Consider the following 24440-nt stretch of genomic DNA (forward strand, 5'->3'; position numbering starts at 1 on the left):
AATAAAACTTAACTGCATGCAATTACTTTCCCATGACTAAAGATGCTAAGTTTCTGAATTTTAAATCAACCACTGTAGCCTTTTTATGCAGAGTTTCCTAGACAGCTTCATTTGGTGGTCTGCTGAGTTCAGGAGAAAACATTATAGTATTTTCACCAACTCTACTGTATACGCAAGACGCATGATGAACAACCATCGTCATTATTATTCAAAACATTTGTGCTCAATTCAACAGAAATTAAGAATGTTTATCCCACATGTGTATTACTCAGGATGCTGTTTCCCATTACTGCTGGACTCTGCCCTGATGCTGTTTTAACATTCATTCAGTAGATGGCGAGTAGTTTTGCTAGCTGGCAGCACTTATTGGCATTGATGAGTTTATTGGGGTAGATCACAGTGTAGAGCTGAAAGGGCCTTGCAAGAGAGAATAAGTAGTTTATTCTAAGGATGAAAGAGAAAGAAGAAATGAGACCCATCTGAACAGTACAAACAAGAATGAATTAAGAGACCAGAATTCTTGACCAATTTGAACAAAAAGTCGCCATGGAACCATGGAAAGGTCATTTTGTTGGTTGCATTAGCTTCCTCACCTACAAAACTAAAAGATTAAATTTATGGTCCCTTTCAATTCTAAATTCCATGTCTAAAAATCTCTTTTTTTTTCCAGGCTGCACTTGCAGCATATGGAAGTTCCCAGGCTAGGGGTCAAATCAGAGCTGCAGCTGCCAGCCTATGCCATAGCTCTCAGCAATGCTGGATCCTTAATCCACTAAACGAGGCCAGGGATGGAACCTGAATCCTCATGGACACTATGTCAGGTTCTTAACCTGCTAAGCCACAACACCAACTCCAAAATCTCCTTTTTCTTACTCCTACACCTCACTGCTGGGTAAAACATAGATCCTAACAAAATGAGGCTTAGCTGTTATTGAAGTCATAACCATTTCATTTTCTCACTGTACCAAGAATAAGAGGTTGAGACATACAATTCAGCAATAATTACCAAAAGCCAAATAGTATGAAGGCAGGGATGCATCTTAAGGAAACAGTTATGGATAAAGCCCAGATATTTACCAACAAAGGACTTCATTGCTAAACTAGTTCTAAAACAAAAAAAGTGCAAACAACCTCGATGCCCAGTAGAGGACTAGCTACACAGACTGTGGGAGGAATGAAATACTAGACAGAGATTACTAATAGTATAAATATATTTCACAGAAAGACAACCTGAACAGCTCTACCAGATGATATTTGACCTTTTAAAAGCTGAAACACCTGGGCCCAAGTCTACCAAACTTGGCAAACTTCACAGTCATTATCTCTGAATGGCAAAAAAGGCAACAAATTTGTCTCACTACTCGCTCTACTGATTCTTTTTCCAGAATACATCTTCAATGCACATAATTTTCAAAGTTTTAATGGTAAAAACTCTCTCCTTAGCCACCAGCCAAGTTGCTTCAAACACTTCTGTATCTGATATAGATCTTCAAACTAATATAAAAAGATCTGCAATAACAGCTTCAAAATATAAACTATATTCCTACTCCCCAACAACAACAAAAATACACATCAGATATAAGAATTCTTAAAAAAGCAAAGAACTAAATACCTACAAATTCTGAAGGGTTATTTCTTTGTCACCTGTTACAAATCTTCCAATTAAAAGTGTTATCTGGGAGTTCCCGTCGTGGCGCAGTGGTTGACGAATCCAACTAGGAACCATGAGGTTGCGGGTTCGGTCCCTGCCCTTGCTCAGTGGGTTAGCGATCCGGCGTTGCCGTGAGCTGTGGTGTAGGTTGCAGACTCGGCTCGGATCCTGCGTTGCTGTGCCTCTGGCGTAGGCTGGTGGCTGCAGCTCCGATTCAACCCCTAGCCTGGGAGCCTCCATATGCCGTGGGAGCGGCCCAAGGGATGGCAACAACAACAACAACAACAAAAGACAAAAGACAAAAATAAAATAAAATAAAATAAAAGTGTTATCTGAGCAACCCTGGAAGATGGAAGGAGACCCAAGACTCTCTTGCTTCCAGGAACAATAAACTCTAAATACATACCTCTGGTTTTAATAATTTATTTAAGGAGTTCCTGTCGTGGCACAGTGGTTAACAAATCCGACTAGGAACCATGAGGTTGCGGGTTCAGTCCCTGCCCTTGCTCAGTGGGTTAAGGGTCCGGCGTTGCCGTGAGCTGTGATATAGGTTGCAGACACGGCTTGGATCCCGTGTTGCTGTGGCTCTGGCGTAGGCTGGTGGCTATTACAGCTCCGATTCGACCCCTAGCCTGGGAACCTCCATATGCTGCTGGAGCGGCCCAAGAAATAGCAAAAAAAAAAAAAAAAAAAAAAAAGTTGTCAGTGTCTTTACTCATTTATTATTTTAATAAATAATTTGAGGCTTAAGGCTAAAACAAATGCATTTCCTAGTAATACTGACACTATTAACCTTTAATTTTTCTTAGCCACAAGGTAGAAGGAATTTCCATGTTAAATTTTGTCTTAGAGACATAGCTTTATTGAGGAATCCTCTTAAAAGTGTCACTCACAGAGCTTTAAGTAAAAAAGAAGGCTTTTCAACTAGGTCCCTTACTCCTGAGTGTCAGTGGCCAGTCATCTGAAATGAAGTACCTTGAATGGTAATAGAGTGTTATCAATAGCAGTGAAAAAATGCTAGGGAAAAATGCCTAATAGCTGCTAACTTAGGAGCTCTTACTACCTTTTATGTATTTTGCTAAGTGTCTGAAGCATTGTATTAGTTTCCTTCAACAGCCTCAATGAGTTGAAGACTATAGTTATTCCCTTTTTACAGACAGGGTTGTGCTAAGACAGATGAACCTAACCAGAGTCACAGCCATAAAAGTGGCACAAGGGAGTCCATCCCATGGAATCGGATTTTGGAATGTATCCTCTTAAGCCTCATGCTATACTCGCACATGCACATCCCAGTTACAGAGACTCCAGATGCTAAGGGGAAAAGAGAAGACAGCTGAGAATGTCGACTCAGCCCTTGTCACCTAAAGTAAGCTTCGGATGGCTGCCAAGGGAAGGGCAAGAAGAAATGCCACGTCAGCGCAGGCAGCAGACATTCTTGCTGGAGCTCAGAGAGCGGGCTCACAGGGTTCAGTGGACCAAGTGCCTGGATGGACCAGCCTCCTCCATATCAGCTCCACTTTCAGCTGCTCTACAGGCAGCCCCAAACCAGTGGGTCAAACGAAAATTATTATTCAGTGGGCACCAGGCCATTTGATAAGACCATTGCCTATAAATATGCCTGATTATGAGTTTTTTATCAACTCTCATTTTGTCAACTCTCATTTATCAACTCTCTCTGAGCTGGAAAACTGAAGCTCAGAGAGGTCAAGGTGACACTCAGAGCTTGGACAGTCAACTCAAGGGCCCATGCTTTCTCCACTACACCCAATGTCTCTCAGACAAAATTCTCAGAGAATGATAATGTACTTGACATATTTTTCTAAAAACTTACTAGAAATTTGTAATAAACCATTTTCATAACATTGCACACAAAACTCATCTGTCCATTCTTTAAATCTATTAACTTTCTCTAAATACCCACTTATTTTCTAATTCTCTGTGATTTCTGGAATTCTCAAGGGAGAAAATCCAGTATTCTTAGATGGAAACTCAACTTGGACAATAATTAAATCAGGTAATCCCTCTCCAAATACTCTGTCAGCACTGGGAGGCACATTCTTGAGGACAGAGATTTGGCCTTTCAGTCCATTGGCAACTTTTGGTCAGTAGTTGGTTCTCAATAAATGTTAACGGATTGACTCTTAGAATAAAGGACATGATGACTATTTCCCTCACTGAAATGCCCAATTTGTTTCTATTATATAATTACCTAAACTATCAATTCCTAACAGTCTTTTCCTCCCTCGCGATCAGCAGGACCTGATAGAAGTTCCCTTGCGGCACAGTGGGTTAAGTATCCAGCACTGTCACTGCAGCAGCCCAGGCCACTGCTGTGGCATGGTTCGATACCTGGCCCAGGAACTTCCACATGCCCTACGAGTGGTCAAAACAAAGCAAAACAAAACAGGACCCAAACAACCTCTAACAATCACCATGAAGTACTTTCAGAATGAAAAGACCCTCACATTCAGCTTGCTATCTTGTTAGGAGTATGTGTAGAAGAAGCTCTGCCCTGACTAGCAGTCTGCTCTTCCTGTGCTTATACTCTAAATGCTTTAGAATTTTTTTAAAGCAGGGTGGAGTTGATAATGTCAAATGTCCCTATTAAAGTTCACTTTAAGTCTCCTCCAAGCTCTGTAGGTATGTACCCAACATGCGTTCTCCCATACAACTACTTCAGTGTTAAGCATGTTCCCTCTTTACCTAGCTTGCCTCTCCTAAATTGTCAAATAAGGCAATTAACACAGGCCTCTGACAAACTCCAAATATCCTTGGGTTTCCCATGCTATCCCTTATTTTCCATCTAACAGAGGTAGCTCTACCAAGTATTCATTACAGATCTTTGTAACGACTAGAACATGTAAATGAATGGAGCTTCTCTGTTCTCATCACTCACTTTTACCCTCCAATCCACCTGAAATTTTCTTGTCCTTCCTCTTCTATGATAATTGTACAAACTGATTTCTTACAAACTTTATTCTTTAATCAAGAATAAAGTTTGTAAATCAGTTTATTTTACAATTCATATTATTCTGTAATACCCTCATAATATACTGTTAACATTTTTAAACAAATGAAGGAAAAATATAATATTTTAAAATGTATTAAAGAGAAGAAGCAAGGAAGAGTAGAGGAAGAAAAGATGCCCTGGGCAGCAGTGTCCAAGACTGGAGCTGAAGTTCTGTGGGTGGAGAGTCCTGCCCCACTTGCATTTTCCCTTATAGGCTATGCTTATTTAAAAGTGATAGAGGAGTTCCCACCATGGTGCAGTGGAAACAAATCTGACTAGGAACCATGAGGTTGAGGGTTGTTCGATCCCTGCCCTTGCTCAGTGGGTTAAGGATCTGGTGTTGCCATGAGCTGTGGTGTAGATCACAGAGGGGGCTCAGATCCTGTGTTGCTGTGGCTGTGGTGAAGACCGGCAGCTGCAGCTCTGATTAGACCCTTCACATGGGAACCTCCACATGCTGTGGATACGGCCCTAAAAAGACCAAAAAAAAAAAAAATTTTTTTTAAAGTGATAGAAATAAGCCTGAGATTGTTGCCTGACGTAATAGTCTCTAATTAAATAGACTGTGATTAGCTAAAAATTATTCACTGAGTGCCTACTATGTGCTGGGCACTGTACCAAATGCAAAGGATACACTGAAAACAGACAAGCCATGGCTCTAGTGAATTTCCTGTTATGGGGTCAGGAGGAAGCCAATTAACCTGTAAATTAATGTGATGCAATGCAGAGAAACCAATAAAATGGTATAATGAGGACAGGACCTAGGAAGAAAGAGTTACTTTACTCAGAGAAAGTCTCTTAGGGGACATTTGATCTGAGACTGGAATGATGAGGAGCCAGCTAAGCAGAAATCCATGGGAAGAAATTTCCAACAGATAAATGTTGAGAACTACAGGTAGGAAGAACTTGGTATTTGGTGGGGGGTGGGGAAGAATCTCAACAAAGATCAGTGTGACTGGATCTTAGATGCAGAATACGGTGTTAGGAAGCAAGGCACCTGGGGCCAGATCTATAGGCCCACAAGGGGGAGGGGCAATGGTTTGCTGGGCTGTGTTTAATAGTAAGCTCTGAGTGGAGTTTTGATGTGGATGTTGGTTGATATTTTTTTTTTATTTTATTTTCCCTCTGTACAGCAAGGGGGTCAGGTTATCCTTAGATGTATACATTGCAATTACAGTTTTTTCCCCCACCCTTTCTTCTGATATTTTCATTTACATTAATAAGTAAAAGTTTAGTTTAAAAAACTAAAAACAGAATTACCATATAACCCAGCAATACCACTCTTGGGCATTTATCTGGAGAAAATTATAATTCAAAGACACATGCACCCTCTATGTTCACAGCAGCACTATTTATAATAGCCAGGACATGGAAGCAACCTAAATATTCCTCAACAGAGGACTGAGTAAGGAAGATGTGGGGGATGTGTATATGTCTGGAATATTACTCAGCCACAAAAAAAGAATAAAATAATGCCATTTGCAGTAAGATGGATGGAATTAGAGATTATCCTATTAAGTGACATAAACCAAAGACAATAAATACATAAATAAATAAAATGTATTAAGACTCTAATGTTAAAACATTAAAAGTGAATCCTGAGTCTTGCTCCTGAGGGAAAAAAAATGAAATTAACATGATTAGATACTACTTTTCACTCACTTGATGGGCAAAGTTTGATAAAGCCCTGTATTAGGGAGAATTACAGAGACATGGACTTTCACACAGTGTTGAAAGGAATTTAAACTAGCTCAAGCGGTATAAGGGATAGTTCATCAATATCCAACAAAATTATTTATTTTCTTTTCTGGGGCCGCAACCGCGGCATATGGCGGTTCCCAGGTTAGGGGTCTAATTGGAGCTATAGCCACCAGCCTACACCAGAGCCACAGCAACGCAGGTTCCGAGCTGCGTCTGCGACCTACACTACAGCTCAAGGCAATGCCGGATCCTTAACCCACTGAGCAAGGCCAGGAATCGAACCCACAACCTCACGGTTCCTAGTCGGATTTGTTAACCACTGAGCCACGAAGGGAACTCCCCAACAAAATTTTTTAAATGCGTATTCATCTTGACTAAGCAAATCTACATCTAGAAATTTAATCTATGTCTCTACTCAAACACTTGCAAAAATAAACTCACTACACCACTGTTCCTAACTCCAAGAGACCTAAATATCCAATTTGGGACTAAGTCATTCCATATTCATACAGTCAAATTCTGTGCATCTATAAAAGATGTATTCACATGTATAAAACACTCAAATGTTTTGGTATCATTTGTGTTAAAAAAAAAAAAAAAAAAGGAAGAATACACACATGTACTAGTCTTCCCTAAGGTTATCTACCTCTGTAGAAGGTAACTGGGGATGACACTAGGAAGGAGATCTTTAGACATTTAAAATTCTGAACCATGTGAATATTACCAATTAAAAAAAAATAGAGTTTCACTTGTGTTATGCAAATTTCCATCTCCCGCCCAGCCCTATCTTCCTTTCCACAGTCCCTCCATGTGTGGGTACCGCCCTTGGTAGCCTAGCTCTATCCCCACTCTTTCTGCTGGCTCTGCCTTTCCCCTTTACGGCTCAGGGTCAGCTATCATGGTCCTGCCTTTCCCACACAAAGGACAGTCTGTTCCCCCCTGCACTTTGGCTGGAGGTGGTTCAGACTTTATGGTCTGTGGACACTCAGCCCTGCTGGGCACCTTAACCGCTATTCCTCCATGTGTTTTGGGCAGATCGGTCAAAGGCAGTTACTTGATCAGAAGAGAGAGGGAATGAGGATCCCATCATCAGTGCATTAGATTACACCAAAGCCTGCAGAATTATCATTTTCTAGGGGAGATTTTTTTGATCTGTGACACTCTGCCTGTCTATTGCACCAGAACGTACTTTTTCCACCATATCCCTTAGTCCAATGTCTGCATGCTCCTAAATGACAGCAGTAATCATTAGAAAAATCGGTGAATAAGGAAACTTAAACATGTAACACTGCTGTTAGTTTAACCTATGATCAATTTACCAGCTTTGGGTAAAACAGCGACAATGTATTTATCATACCAAAAAAAAGCCTTTGTGTAACTTGGCAATGACACTCAGGCCCAGAGCTTTTTGCAAAATGGACGTAATTCAGCTTGATAGTATATCATTCTATTATTCGCATTAAAGATACATTGAAAATGTGATAAAACCTTAACCAATGAAGATTCTTACCAGACATTCAAACTTACAAAGAACTGCAAAGTCAAACTTGGCAAAATAAAGTTTTTGTCCACTACCCACCAGCTCCAAATATAAGTACTATATAGAACCGAGGTTATTGCAGAGACAAATTTCAAACTGCTTACTGTCTAGCTTGCTCCTTACTGGAATAGGTTACATTTACGACTGCGGTTTCCAAGTCCGTGTTCACTAGAGAAAGAAAAAAAATGAAGAAAAAAAAAAGTTAGTTTTCTCTGTACTTTCTTCCTTTTACAAATTTGAAAGCAATTGAGAAGATGTGTACCTTGCTCACAGCTTTCCACCACTCCATACTGGACTAGTAAACCATCCAGCACCTATCAGGAGGTGGAGAGAAAATTACAAAGTTTCAGTTTCCCGCGTTATTCTTGAGGGCAGGAATATGTTTTAAAATCACCTCGTGACTAGGATGGAAATGAAACTCCTCCCCCAAATTAACTGGAATTTGGGTAGAAGTGAGAGAAGAGCCCCACAGAAAGCATACAATGGGTTTTTCTCTCCTGCCTGTCATGAGATCCCTGACTTCAAGATCATCTAACCAAGTAGAGGGACTCAGAGTAAGTGTTCAAAGCTGCAGCGCTGGTTCCTAAGGTTAGAGGACAAAGAAGTATTTATTTCTCATACATACATAGCCAACACATTGTCATTCTTCCTCCTGGCATAGCAAATCATGAGACAAGGGCTCAAGTTAGGTTTTATCTTTAAGATGTTCCTTTACAAAGAACTTCCTTTTACAGCTATAACAGATATATCAAAACAGACTAGTCTCAAGGCAGATCAGGAAAATAAACAAAGATATTCTACTTGGAGTCTTGAATTAAAGACTGACCTAACTGGTTGATCAATACTTGGATGGTAGAAAGTATAAAAAGAAGGAGTTCCCTTTGTGGCTCAGTGGTTAATGAGCCCAATTAGCATCCATGAGGACGCAGGTTCAATCACTGGCCTCACTCACTGGGTTAAGGATCCTGCGTTGCCTTGAGCTGTGGTGTAGGTTGCAGACAAGGCTCAGATCCCGCATTGCTGTGGCCCTGGTGTAGGCCAGTGGCTACAGCTCCAATTGGACCCCTAGCCTGGGAACCTCCATATGCCACAGGTGTGGCCCTAAAAAGATCAAAAAAAACAAAGTATAAAAAGAAGTACACATTTCTCAGTTTACACTGGTTTGGAAAAAGTACAACTTGAAACTCTTTCCTGTAGCTGCATTACTGCACATGCATGTTATTCTAAAGAAAAGCTATTAAAACAGTAACTAAATGTTATTGCAGTATAAACTGCAGGTGTACATCTCATGGTATAAACCAAATTCAACCATCTTTCACTTCAAGAACTGTAACAAGTTTTTCTTGAAAAGTAAAACAAAATAAGCTTCTGTTAATTTATAGTGAATCATGTATTCATCAATTTAATTGCAAAATTTGAAGGACAGTCCCTTAAGAATGTTTCCTGACACACACACCCCCTCCCCCAGAACACAGTAAACCATTAAGAAGCACACTAAATAACTTGTTTTATTTTGGCTGTGACCTCAGTATGCAGGAGATCCTGAGCCAGAGAGTGAACTCATGCCACAACTGTAACCAGAGCCACAGCAGTGACAACACCAGATCCTTATCCCACTGAGCCACCAGGGAACTCCTACTAAATAAGGTTTTGGGGTACTTTCCTACTTAATTTTAAGTAATTTCTTCAAAGGAATGTTTATTTTATGTGGTACTTTTCAAGCTTTTGTCTGCCGAGTCCAGACTGAAAACTATAGCAAAGTTTCTCTGGAGATGAACTTTTATTTTTTCCTTTTAAAGTAAGGTTAACACCTATTTGTACACCTATTTGTAAATGGTATAGTTAGCATTTTCATAGTTAAGTTCTAACACAGTATGTTTCCTTTGGGTGAGGCCTGGAAGTACACTGATCCCTATCTCAAATTATAGTTACAGTTTAAATTTTTAAGCTTAACTTTTTGGGAGCTCCTGTTGTGGCTCAGTGGTAATGAACCTGAATAGTAACCAAGAGGATGCGGGTTTGATCCCTGGCCCCATTCAGGGGGTTAAAGATCCAGCATTGCCATGAGCTGCAGTGTAGATCACAGACGCGGCTCGGAACCCGTGTTGCTATGGCTGTGGTGCAGGTCGGCAGCTACAGCTCCAATTCAACCCCTAGCCTGGGAACTTCCAAACACCACAGGTGCAGCCCTAAAAAAGACCAAAAAAAAAAAAAAAAAAAAAAGTTTTTTTTACTTAAAATTCTGAATAGTTAACTGACTATATAAAATTTCATTTGTCTGTGTCAGCCATTAGAATTCATGTTCCACATGAACTGGAATTTTTGGTATACTGTACTATCCCCAGCACCTAAAATATACACACACAATAAGACATTTGAATACTTCATAAATGAAGTCAATACTTCTCAGGAGGAAATATTAGTATAACTTATTAGGAACAGTACCCTATAAATAACAGTGCTCACTTGTTTTAGAGGTGAATTTGCTGTGCACATACTGTTGATAACAGACATATTTTATAAAGGCCAAAAAACAGAAAACCTTTCACAAGGCCATCCAAATAGATGATACACATGTAATGACTTAAAAAAACTTTAAACAGCAATCTACTTACATTTTTAAAGCATAAAATTAATACCAAAAGTTTTTTTGTAAATTAACAGAATTCTAACAAGGCATTTAAAGGTATATCTTTTAAAATAAGGTACATCTACCATTTAAAATTTAGCTTTTTTTGCCTTTTCTAGAACCATTCCCACAGCATACGGAGGTTCCCAGGCTAGAGGTCTAATTGGAGCTGTAGCTGCCAGCCTACACCACAGCCATAGCAACGCGGGATCTAAGTCATATCTGCGACCTACACCACAGCTCACGGCAACGCCGGATCCTTAACCCACCGAGCAAGGCCAGGGATCAAACCCGCAACCTCATGGTTCCTAGTTGGATTTATTAACCACTGCACCACGATGGGAACTCCCTAAAATTTAGCTTTTAAATGAAAGCCACGCTAATAGTAGAGCTTTATAGCAACTTGGGTATCTTGAGGGGCAGGAGTATAGAGGCAGCTGGAGATGGTGGAGGAGGCATGTAGGAAGTAGGGGCCAAGTGCCAATGTAATATGTAAATTAAAATAAACATCATCCTTAATTCTACCTAAAAGTAATTTGTTCATTAAATGCATTATTCTCCACATATTTTAGCTTATAGTACATAAACTTTTATTATTACAGAGAGAACACTACAAAAGTTAAATACCTATGATTTATAAACAATGTTGACTAAACCGGCAATAATGCCGTTGAAACCAATGTTCTCCAAAAGGTGCCTGGCAAAGTGATATATAAATGTATCAATGTAATTTATGTATGTATAACCACAAATATACACATATATTTATATGTCAATATATACACATAGACAAAGGCATAAATGATACAAGTAAATTTTTAACTTAAATTGAAGAAATGACCAAGTTTTTCACCACATATATAAAGTTTAGTAGGTTCAAAAAAAATTGTTTCTAAGAGTTAAACATTCTAAGTAATGATAATAGTATTTGCCAACCATCCCATGTGTTAAATCTCTAGAAATTAGAAACTACCGTCTTATACACTAACAATGGTATGTTTTATTGTATATAAATTATATTTCAATAAACTAAACTCTAAAATCAATCATCTTGGTACCTGGTTGAGAACAATTTAACAGCACAACTTAGGGAGTTTTAACCTAGACACCTTAAGTTGATTCCACTGGATTTCTTTTCTTTTTTCTTTTTGGTCTTTTTCCGTACCCATGGCATAGAGAAGTTCCTGGCTAGGGGTCAAATCAGAGCTGTAGATGCCAGCCTACACCACACCACAGCAATGTGGGCTCTGAGCAGGATCTGCGACCTACACCATAGCTCACAGCAACACTGGATCCTGAACCCACTGAGTGAAGCCAGGGATTGAACCTGCATCCTTATGGATACTAGTCAGAGTCCTTTCCACTGAGCCACAATGGGAATTTCAGGATTTCACTGGATTTCTGATGCCATCTCAAGGTTTTATTGGGGTAATCACAACTGGGAGATGGGGGAAGTCTGTTTACTGTCAATAATCCAGTCAGATCCCCAAATCCCAAAAGGGTATCCAACTCACAAATGACTCAGCAATGCTGTAATAACTAGTTTTTCTCCAATCTATTAAGTAGGCATTTGTCTGGATCTGCCACATCAAGGAGGACTACCCAACTGTGTCATGCCACTCCATCCCACTGAACTCTCAAAAAGCAAATACAGGAGTTCCTGTTGTGGCTCAGTGGGCTATGAACCCAACTAGTATCCATGAGGACCACGTTCAATCCCTGGCTTCACTCAGTGGGTTAAGGATCCGGCATTGCCATGAGATATGGTGCAGATCGCAGACACTGCTCAGAGCCCACATTGCTGTAGTTATGGCACAGGCTGGCCTCTACAACTCTGATTCCACCCCTAGCCCAGGGCACTTCCTTCTGTTACAGGTGTGGAACTATAAAACAAAAAAATAAAATTAAATTTAAAAAAAAGTAAATATAACTTACACTTGATAAGTGCTGATGTTTTGACTCATCCTGCATTCAGAAGGAAGACAAGACAAATGTTCCTGTCATCTGTCACATAAACCACCCACCCCTAGGTTCTTGTCTCCTCTCCATTTCTAGATCATCATGTATTTCTACTTCTCCTATCTAGCTCAGCCACAAATGTTTCTTTTCAATGTCCTTGTTTAAAAGTTACAAAAACAAAAATACTTCCACTAAGCATTTCCAACCTTTTCACAAATCTCTTAACAACTCCAAATCTTATTCTTAATGAATTTATTTTACTCAAGCCAAAAAGGAAACATTTCTCTGTGCTTAGAAAGTTTTTGTTTTGTTTTTGCTTTTTAGGGCTGCACCTGCAGCATATGGAAGTTCCCAGGCTAGAGGCTGAGTAGAAGCTGCAGCTGCTGACGTACACCACAGCTCACAGTTACACCGGATCCTTAACCCACTGAGCAAGGCCCGGGATTGAAGCTGCCTCCTCATGGATTCTAGTCAGATTCGTTTCCACTGTGCCACAGGGGGAACTCTCATGCTTGCATAGTTTAAATTCCAATGAAGGAGAAAGAAGGGAAATTGAAGCCTTGGAGGAAATGTCTTGGTAGAATTTCTCCTTTTTATATACTGAAGACTTACAAATCCCAAATGTTCAACACTCTTTTAAAAACCTTCACCCTTGGGAGTTCCTGTCGTGACTCAGTGGTTAATGAATCTGACTAGGAACCATGAGGTTGCAGGTTTGATCCCTGGCCTTGCTCAGTGGGTTAAGGATCCGGCGTTGCCGTGAGCTGTGGTGTAGGTTGCAGACTCGGCTTGGATCCTACGTTGCTGTGGCTCTGGCATTAGGCTGGTGGCTATAGCTGTGATTAGACCCCTAGCCTGAGAACCTCCATATGCCGCAGTAAGCGGCCCTAGAAAAGGCAAAACAACAAAAAATTTAAAAATATATAAAAATAAATAAAGATAGCTCCTTTAAAAATAAATAAATAAATAAGTAAAAATAACAATAAATATATTCACCCAAGTTGGAGTTCCCATCATGGCTTAGCAGATGAAGAACCCGACTAGTATCCATGAGGATGTGGGTTTGATCCCTGATCTCGATCACTGGGTTAAAATATCCCGCATTGCCATGAGCTGTAGCGTATGCGGCAGATGTGGCTTGGATCCTGCGTTGCAGGCCGGCAGCTGCAGCTCCAATTTGACCCTTAGCCTGGAAAATTCCATATGCCGCGAGTGTGGCCCTAAAAAGCAAAAAAAAAAAAAAAGAGAGAGAGAGAGAGAGAGAAAGAAAATGAAAAAGAAAAAATCACCCAAGTGTAAAAATAGCAAAGAAAGAATTACATGATAAATGCAAAAATCATCACTTTCCTTCAGATAGTGTTAAGAATTAAGATCGTTCATAATAGCCTGAAGTAGAAACAATGGGAATGTGCATCAATGGATGAACAAACAAATTGCGGTACAGCCATTCAATGGTGTATCATCTGGCCATAAAAAGGAATGAAGTACCAACACATTGCTACAACATGGACGAACCTTAGACAACTTATGTTAAATGAAAGGAGCCAGTCACCAAAGACCATATCATATATGAAATTTCATATCACATATGAAACATCCACCATTATGGAGGACTCTCAAGACAAAAAGTAGTGGTTACATAGGGCTTGTGAAGGTGGGAGGTCAGAAGGCTTCTTTCTGAGGTGATGAAAACTGACTGTGGTAATGGCAGCATGTCTATTAATATACTAAAAAAAAACTTAACCATGCACTTTCATTGGGTGAATTATATAGTACGTTTATTATATTCTAATAAAGCAATTGAAAATCACTACAATAAGGAGTTCCCTGGTGGCCTAGGGGGTTAAGGATCAAGCATTGTCACTGCTGTGGCATGGATTCAATCCCTGGCCTAAAAACTTCTGCATGCCATGAGGCAGCTAAAAAAAATAAATTAAAAAAAAAACTAAAATCAATATTACTACATAATGGCCTCTTTTTTTTTTTTTTTTTTTTTTTTAACCTTAAAAAGCATTATTGGGATTTCCCATTGTGGCTCAGTAGGTTAAGGACATAACATTATCTCTGGGAGGATGTGAGTTCTATCCCTGGCCTCAGTAGCTTAAAGATCCAGCATTGCCCCAAGCTGTGGTACAGGTCACAAATGCAGTTTTGAAGCCAGGGATTGAATCCATGCCACTGCCATGGCTATGGCGTAGGCCAGCAGCTGCAGCTCCAATTCAACGTGTTGCCCAGGAACTTCCAAATGCTGTTGTGCAGCCATAAAAAAAATCATGATTGAAACACAATGAACTGCACAACATTTGAACAGTTTTGCCAATATGTACACATTTGGGAAACCATCACGATTAAGTTTTTACCTGTCCCTCTTAAAATCCAGTAGCCTAGTTTATTCACACACAAAAATACCAAAATAAAGAACCAAAACTATCTTTGGACCCTATACATTACCAGAGTTCCTCTCCCCAGAAATCGTCCTTCCCCTCACTAAACCAGGTATATTTCAGCTGATCCCCTACGGGTATGGAATAATCCGTGCTCTGCAGATAAATCTACTGATAACTTATTCTTTATACCCACTGCTTAGATCCCATCACCTCTCAATCATCTGAACCAAGGGTCTAACTGACATCCATCCTTGTCTGCAGCCCACCACCCCATGACTATTTTCCTGCTAGAAGTTACTATGCTTTTTTTTTTTTTGGCTGCCCCCACAGCATGCAAAAGTTCCCATGCCAGGCAGGGATGGAACCCATGCCACAGCAGTGAATCCTTAATCCACTCACAGCCACCAGGGAACTCCAGAAGTTACTATTCTTTACTGTCTTCAAAAATGCCAAACTTGCACATGATGTAGGAAGTCATCAATGATCTGGTACTGCCTACCTCTCCCATCATCTTCAGTATCATTCCCTCATACCTATGCTCCAGTCATACACTTAAGGCTGCATCAAGTGCCCCCCGTTTCCATAGCACCTGAGCTTACAGAGTCCTGGAAATGAAAGCAATGTAATTTTATCATCTCTTCACTGATCTTTATCCTCCCACTAGACTAGTGATTATTAACAGTGATGTGATTATCTGTCAGGTGTGTCACAAGTAACCTATTCCTAACAGCCTAATAGGCTTCCATGCTTCACATAATTTTTAATACATATTTGATCATAGATTCCAAGGCCTCATTATTGGCCTGAGGTGTTTCAGAAGGTGATGTTACAGGTTTGGGCATTATAGTTTAGGCACCCCATTCGGTGTAGCACCTCTGAATAGGGTTGCACTAGCCTCTCAACTTCTTAAGAGAAGGGACCATGTCTAAGTTATCCATGAACCAAATACTTAGTGAGGAACAAAAAAAGGTAAGGAGTTAAGAAGAAGCCACAGAAGAGTTTTTACCTTAAGAGCAAAGAAACGAATTCCAGATTCATTCTAAAGTCCATAGTAATATGAGTTCTCATAGTGGCGCAGTGGTTAACGAATCCAACTAGGAACCATGAGGTTGTGAGTTCAATCCCTGGCCTTGCTCGGTGGGTTAAGGATCCAGCGTTGCCGTAAGCTATGGTGTAGCTCGCAGATGTGGCTTGGATCCCAAGTTGCTGTGGCTCTGGCATAGGCCAGTGACTACAGCTCCGATTAGATCCCTAGCCTGGGAACCTCCATATGCCGCAGGAAGCGGCCCTAGAAAAGGCAAAAGGACAAAACAAAGAAAGAAACAGTCCATAGTAATATAAGCAAATAGGTATTTATCATGAATTCATATAAAAAACACGTGGAAGTAGGAAGTCATAAGCATTATGAAAATGATGAAATTATAATAAAATTAAAAGCAGGATACTTAGCACTCTCCTGTCCCAAAAGACCTTTTGCTCATAAGCATGACTGCGCATGCACACACATACACACCAATAACCTCCCAAATACTAAAACCAGACCGAGACTTTGAGGAGGGGTTGTAAGAAAGCAGTCATTCTGGTCATTCCTCATTTCAATAGGAGCAGGAGAAAAGCCACCAGAAAGGTGGAGATAAAGGGAACTTCCTACAAATACAGCTCAACACATTTTACAGAAGAACCAGTTGTTGCCAGATATGGATTAAAACCATCCCAGGAACTTTGTTCTTTTACATCTATTAGAAAGCCAGCTACAGTAATAAACAAAAAACAATTCTATACTGAACGTCCCAATAGCACTTCTAATAAATACTGGCACAAATTTCGAATACAAAGTAGTTTTTTTAAATTTTCTTTTTAAGGCTGCACCTGCAGCATGTGAAAGTCCCTGGGCCAGCGGTCAAAATGGAGCTGTATCTGCGAAATACACTACATCTGAGGCAATATTGGACACTTAACCCACTGCGCAAGGCCAGGAACCAAACCCTCATCCTCACAGAGACAACATCTTCGGGTTCTTAACCCACTGAGCCACAGTGGGACCTCCCAAGGTAGTTTGTTTTGTTTTTTGTTTTCTTTTAGAGTCACAACCACGGCATATGGAGGTTCCCAGGCTAGGGATCGAATTGGGAGCTGGAGCCACCAGCCTACACCACAGACACAGCAATGCCAGACCTGAGCTGCGTCTGTGACTTACACCATAGCTCACGGCAACACCGGATCCTTAATCCACTGAGTGAGGCCAGGGATTGAACTCACATCCTCATGGATACTAATCGTGTTCAGTACTGCTGAGCCACGGTGGGAACTCTTCCCCAAGGTAGTTTTTTAAAATATCCACCTTAAAGTAGATTTCTCTAAATTTTTTTAAAATTTTTAATGATTTTTATTTTTTCCTATAGTTGGTTTACAGTGTTCTGTCAATTTTCTACTGTACAGCAAAGTGACCAGGTCCTTCTCTCTCTCTCTCACACACACACACACACACCTTCTTTTTCTAAAATGTTACCAGTACAATTACTTAGATAACATTCAAACCATTCTCTCTGAAAAGGAGTTTCAACTTGAGGAGGTCAACTCTTACACAGACCAGATCACCAACAACCCACGAGCCACTTCGTGCATCATCTTCATCAATGATAAAATCCTGAGGTGGAGTTCTCTGGTGTCTCAGAGAGTTAAGGATCTGGAGGTAGTGCAGGTTAGATCCCTGGCCTGGGAACTTCCACATGCCACAGGCACAGGCAAAACAACACAACACAGAGGGAATCTCAGCCTCAGGGTAACACACTCACTTTCCAGAGTTCACAACTCTCTAGCCGTCCTCACCTTTCACAAGCTACATCCTCTAACATGAGGAGGAAACTATAATTTAGGATTCCATAAAATCATGTGAGCAGAGCAACCCAGACAGGGAAAAGTCCAAGTTATCATCCACTCACACAGACCTCAGAGCCATGGAGCAAGAGGAGCACCAGGAGGGACCTTATTCAGGCAATGCCTGAGATCTGACTAAGCCCAATGTTGAGTTCCCTTCTCCTCTGCCACTACATTTCACAGTGAGTGGCAACACCATCGACAGTTCCGTATGCCAGAAACCTTGCATTCAGCCTTGATCATTGCTCCTGCATCTCCCTCAAGCTCAATACAAGTCCACCTACAAATTGCTACTCCTACCCATTGCACTGGACCTGCCAGTGGCTTCCTCTCCTGCCTCTACATTTCTCTCTGGACTATAGCAACATGCTTCTCAGTTGTCTCCCCACATTCATTTTTATTTCCAACTGTTCTCATAATAGTTAGACCTGCATCATCCAGTGTCACAGCCACTGGCTACATGTGCCTATTAAGCACTTGAAATGTGGCTAATCCATATCTAAGATGTGCTAAAATGTAGAACAAACACCAGATTCTGAATACTTGGTGCAAAAAAAATAAAAATCTCAATTTTTAAAATACTGACTACATGTTAAAATTTTAATATCTTAGGTATACTGGCTTAAGTAAAATATCAAAATGAATTTTTTTTCCTTTTTTTTCCTTTTTCAACCACAACTGTGGCATTGGAAGTACCCAGGAAAGGTAATGAATTCAACTTGCAACTGCAACCTATACTCCAGCTGTGGCAATGCTGGATCCTTAACTCTTTGCACCACAGCGGGAACTCCTTTTTTTACTTTTTAAAAATATAGTTACCAGAAATTTCTGAGTTGCCTAAGTGGCCTCCACTATCTTTCCAGTGGATAGTTCTAGCTTTTCATCAATTCATATACTACTATAAACTCTTAAGAGCTTCCTTTTGTATTTCAGATAGGATCCAAAGTCCCTCCCAAGTGTCCTGAAAGCCCTGTGTGACCTGTCCATTATCTAATGCCACTCTCTCTTCTCCAACTACATTGGTCTTTTTTTAAGTAATAAATTATGAGTGACAACACTGAAGTGCTTTCAATTAGCAGCACTGTCTGAAATGTTTAATCTATTTTAACTCAGTTAACCCACACAAATCCCATGAACTAACATCCCACTTTATAGATGGGTAAATTATGACACGGGGAAGTTAAACAGTATTTGAACTTGGAGAGATGGTTAAGTGATGGAGAAACAACTTCAACTCCAGCTGTCAGATTCCGGAGCTCCCATCTTATTCACATGGTCAAAATAAGTTGCCTCATTTCCCCCTCCCATTAGAATAAAATATAATGGTACAGGTTGAAGGCAATTTAATCCTTACTTTGCTGCAAGATCAACATCATCCTTGGGTAGACCAAGAACTTTATCAACTCCCAGGGCCAATAAACTTCCCCACCCATGTTCAAGGGCTCAACATTCTATTTTTACGTACCTCAATCAGATGAAGATGTTAACCAGTAGTAATGTATTCTATAGTTTACTAACACTCCAAATATTACAGAGTTAGGGTCCCTTCTGACTAGGTAATAACTTCCAAACCAGTTACTTCTCCCAAGTGCTAAAAGAAACCACTGTCAGTGTGGCTGGTTTCCTCAGGTGTTTTTGTGTTTTGTTTTTGTGTTTTTGTTTTTGTTTTTTTTAACGGCTGCACCTGTGGCATATGGAAGGCTAGGGGCATATCCTAAGCTAGGGTATGCAGCTGCCAGCCTATGCCATAGCCACCACAACAGATCCAAGCCACATCTGTTACCTACCCCACAGTTCAATGCCATATCCTTAACCCAATAAGAAAGGCCAGGCATCAAACCCGCATTCTCAAGGATACTAGTCAGGTTCTTAACCCACTCAGCCACAACAGGAACTCCTTCCAACTGTGTTTTTAGAAGTATGTGAGTCACAAGAAAAGATGTTCAAAACCATTAGTCAGTATGGAAATGCAAATCAAAATCACAGTGAGATACCAATTCATACCCACTAGAATGGCTATAATTTTTTTTTTTTTTCCTTTTCTAGGGCCACACCTGCGGCATATGGAAGGCCGCTGGCTAGGGGTCTAAATGGAGCTGTAGCCGCCAGTCTATGCCACAGCCACAGCAACTAGGGATCCGAGCCACATCTGCAACCTATGCCACAGCTCCCGACAACGCCAGGTCCTTCACCCACTAAGCGAGGCCAGGGATCGAACCCACAATCTCATGGTTCCTAGTCGGATTTGTTAACTCCTGTGCCACAATGGGAACTCCTGTAATTTTTTTTTTAAAAAAGGAAAATTACAAGCCTTGGCAAGGATGTAGAAAAACTGGAGTCTTCATACACTGCTGGGAGGAATGTAAAATAGTTCAGCCTCTTTGTAAAACAGCATGGTAGTTCCCAAAAAAATACATAAATAAACAAACAAACAAACATACAAACAGTTTTTTGATCCACAATTCCAGAAGAACTGAAAGCAGGGGCTCAGAGATATTTGTACACCTATGTTCATAGCAGCATTATTCACAAACATCAAAAGATAGAAGCAACCTAAAAGGATAAATAAAATGTGGCAGGAATTACCACTCCCAACAACTACAAATTACTAGAGCAAAGGAAGAAGACAGGAATTCAAAAGCCTGATTATGGTTAAAACATAATTCTGAGTAAAGACACTGATTAAGAAGTGCCCTATCTACCTTTTTCAACCCCAGGCAAAAAGAGCATGCAAGAATAAAAGTTTGCATGTATCTTCTCTTTCCCTCAATCTCTGCCTTCCTCCTCATTGAAAGTATCAGAAATCCAATTCCCAGTAATTTCCTTAAGCTTCTAAGTACTTGCTTGCATGAACCCCTTCTAGGCCCTAGGAAGAACCCTGACAATAGGCCACAGTTATTTTTTATTAAATTTGCAAAAGAAAGATAACATGGGAATTAAAATAAATAGTACAGGTCACTCACTGTCCAGTTCCACTCAGAACTCACCGCTGTCATGCATCCCCTAGGAATGGTGTGAGAGGGGAGAAAGCATCTGGGGGCTGCTGGTTGGACGGACATTGAGTCTGAGTTTAATGGGATATTATGAGGTTCACAACCACACAGTCTAAGTGAATTTTTGTTAGCTTCCAGAAATACCCCTACCGCCTGGTACAAGTGGACATCTACAGGTTATGGATCTTGACACAAACGCAACTGTAACTCCCTTCCTTAGAACTACATGGTCAGAAACTAGGTTTGGGATGTATGAAACAAGAACTAACCAGTGGAAAATTCCTCCAGTCATCTTGACGGGGACCTGATATATATGGTACAGGGAACTCTACGCAATATTCTGTGATAACCTATGAGAAGAGGATCTGAAAAATAATCAAGGTGTGTATATGTACAACTAATTTTACAGTACAACAGAAATTGTCACAACATTGTAAATCAACTATACTTCAATGAAACTTGAAAAAATGAAAAAGAAAAAATTATTTCAGTCATCAAAAAATGTCAAACTAGGAGTGCCTGCTGTGGCTCAACAGGATCGGCAGCCTCCTGGGAGCGCTGGGACATAGGTTCAATCCCCGGCCTGGTACCAAGGTGGCAACTGCAGCTTGGATCTGTTCCCTGGCCTGGGAACTCCATATGCCACGGGGCGGCCAAAAAAAAAGAGTCTAACTGGAATTCTCGCTGTGACATTGGGTTAAAAATCTGACTGCAACAGCCCGGGTCACTGTGGAGGCATAGATTCGATCCCCAGCCCTGGACAGTGGGTTAAAGGATTGAACCTACGGCACAGGTGCAGCTGTGATTCAATTCCTAGTCCAGGAACTTCCATATGCCTCAGCTGTGGCCATTTACAAAAAGTCAAAAAAGAAAAAAAATAAATAAATAATAACAAAAAAAATCAAACTGTACACAGAGAACTAGGATCCCATTTTGTCTATTCAAAAATGGAAGGCCTCTCCTATAGGAATACAATAGACGGTGCATTTTACATAGCTTTTTTTATGGGGATGAATAAAAATAAAATTTTTCAGAATTCAGGAGGGACACAAAGTGCCTTTTATAGATGAGGTAAATAACATCCAAAGTAATAGTAGCTTCCAAAACTGGTAGCGGAAATCTCAGATGCTGGCATTTTACCCACTGCCCCTATTAAAGCTTATTTAAAAATTAAAAACATCTGGAGAAGGAAGATAAACGGGCTGGTTCCAAAGTACTGATAAAAAATATTTCCCGTAAGAATTAGTCCTTCAGGAATTCCCTTTGTGGTTCAGTGGGTTATAAACCGAACTAACACCCATGAGGATGCAGGTTTGATCCCTGGCCTCACTCAGTGGGTTAAGGATCCAGCATTGCTGTGATCTGTGGTGTAGGTCACAGACACAGCTCAGGATGTGGCTGTGATATAGGCCAACAGCTGCGGCTCCAATTAGACCCCTAGCCTGGGAACTTGCACATGCCATAGGGGTAAGCCCCCCCTCCCCCCACACACAGCAAAAAAAAAAAAGGTCAAACTTTCCCAGATAGTCCTTCAGATTTGCACTGATAATTCTATGGGCTTCTATAGGGTCTTATAATAAAATACCTGGAACTGATGAATGGATACGCAATATGTGGCATATTCATACACTGGAACCATAAAAAGAAATGCAGTACCTACCACAAGATGGATGTACCTGAGAATATTACGCTAAGACAAAGAGGCCATGTTATTATATAATCCCATTTATATGAAATACCCAGAATAGGCAAATCCTATAGAGACAGAAAAATTAATGGCTGGGCAGAGGCTAGAAGGGAGGAAGGGCAGTGACTGTTAATGCTGCGAGTTTACTCTTTGAGGTAACAAAAGTGTTCCAGAATTAGATCCTGGTGAGAGTTTCTAACTTTTAGAGAATACACTAAAAAATCATTGAATCATATGCTTTAAAAGGGTGTATTTTATGGTATATCAATTATAACTCAAATTTCCAAAAGGGGGAAGTTCCCATCATGGCGCAGCGGAAACGAATCCAACTGGAAACGATGAGGTTTTGCGTTCGATCCCTGGCCTCGCTCAATGGATTAAGGATCTGGCGCTGCTGTGAGCTGTGGTGTAGCTCATGTGGCTGTGGAGAAGGCTGGCAGCTATAGCTCCGATTCTACCCCTAGCCTGAGAACCTCCATATGCCACTGACACAGCCCTAAAAAGAAAAAGAAAAAGAAAAAAAAAAATCCAAAAAAGGAAGAAAATATTTGGGTCATAACAAGACATAAACTTACACAGACGACATGACCCAGTCTTACAGAAAAATGCCTATCATACTAGACTGAACCGTCTCTCCCTGTCACTTTCCACATTTTCTATAATGAACATGTAATTGTGCAATAAGGAAAAAATGAGATCATTAAATTGAACTATATTGGCCTTTAAATTGTTTTCCAAAAAAGTAATGCCAAGAAATGAGGGTTCTCCTTGCCTATTCTCTAGGCTCTCACTGGAGAAACAACTGGACAAAGGACAAAGCTAAGAGCATGAATTACTTGGCGACTGGGCAGAGAAAGGAACGATGCTTACCACGCCAGCCCACTGTAGCAGCCCTGAGCCAGCATTGCTAAGACAAGGTCAGGCTAGAGGAAAAGTGGACTGGTCAAGTAGAATCCCTTCCCTCCACTACTGCTTGTTTCCTGTGACAGACTTGTATTTCATAAGAAGTTTGCTTGCTTTTCAACAGTGGTGTGGACAAGCCATCACAGCGTTGTTAAGCTAGTGACAAAAGTACCCCATACAAATGTCTTTGGGGTTTCCCCATTCTGAAATGTACTGGTCAGGTGGGGCAGAGAGGGTCCACCAGGGTTCTCCACATTTACCCATTGCTCTCAGTCACTAGTGGCATGGGTTCAAAAATCAAGGCTTTACTTAGAACTCAGGCATCTATTTGCTATATTTAAAACCTGCTAATTAAGCCCCTGAGTATTGCTTTTGGTCCAAAATTTTATTGCACAAGATTTTCACCCATGCCTTGCTTGTAACAAGATTCTGCTTCATTCTGTTTAGAAAAGATGTCAGTACCAACTTGGATAGCACCTATTATTGATAAGTTGGGATTGGAACTAAATGCGCTCAAGTAATTTTAAAGGTTTTTAATTAGTAGCAAAGGTCCATCAAGAGTCAAAGAAAAGTTATTACTCGAGGAGGAAAATTCAGTTAACTGCAAACTTTTCAGGAAATCAAACCTATAAAATAGCAAGTTCACTTCTCAGAGGTTCTATTTACACACCAACCAAGTTCACTTAGGCTTTTTTTTTTTTTTTTTGGTAAGATGTTGGGGGTCGGGGTCTCAATTTTCTCATGTTCAAACTACTTCTCTTTGTTTCCTTCTTCACTACAGAGATTCCCAGAGCCCTTTCTACAGCTCACCACTCCCAGAACATACTTGGTTTGGAAACTGTAAGCTCTGTGCCTTCTACTTGGTCACTTTAAAACATACCTCTACATATTTGCTTCCCATGTGGCAACTCCATGTCTTTATTGCTGCTCACTGAAGCGGTGTCATACATGGGTGTATTTCATAAGTGAAATCGTGATCAGTTCTCTACACCTGGTAGCAAGGGGCACTGAAAACTTGAGCAATTTCTTTTTTCTTTTTTTTTTTTTAGAACTGCACCTGCAGCATATGAAAGTTCCTGGGCTAGGTGTCAAATTGGCACTGC

At 40.5% G+C, this 24440-nt stretch overlaps 1 protein-coding gene across 6 annotated transcripts in view; it reads right to left on the bottom strand.

Annotated features, from left to right (window-relative positions):
* The window catches only part of IGF2BP3 (insulin like growth factor 2 mRNA binding protein 3), a 167479-nt gene that overhangs the window by 46957 nt on the left and 96082 nt on the right, over positions 1–24440 (bottom strand). For all 6 annotated transcript variants that reach the window (XR_002335867.1, XR_002335868.1, XM_021063450.1 and 3 more), the window contains 2 exons: positions 8165–8216; positions 8007–8070 (listed from right to left, as the gene is read on the bottom strand). Coding sequence is in view for 4 of the 6 variants with exons in the window: in XM_021063450.1 (XP_020919109.1) it covers positions 8007–8070; positions 8165–8216 (116 nt within the window). In the remaining 2 variants the exon portion in view is untranslated. The remainder of the gene's footprint in view (positions 1–8006; positions 8071–8164; positions 8217–24440) is intronic.

Source organism: Sus scrofa, chromosome 9 (genome assembly GCF_000003025.6).
Source record: "Sus scrofa isolate TJ Tabasco breed Duroc chromosome 9, Sscrofa11.1, whole genome shotgun sequence".
Taxonomy (NCBI): domain Eukaryota; kingdom Metazoa; phylum Chordata; class Mammalia; order Artiodactyla; family Suidae; genus Sus; species Sus scrofa.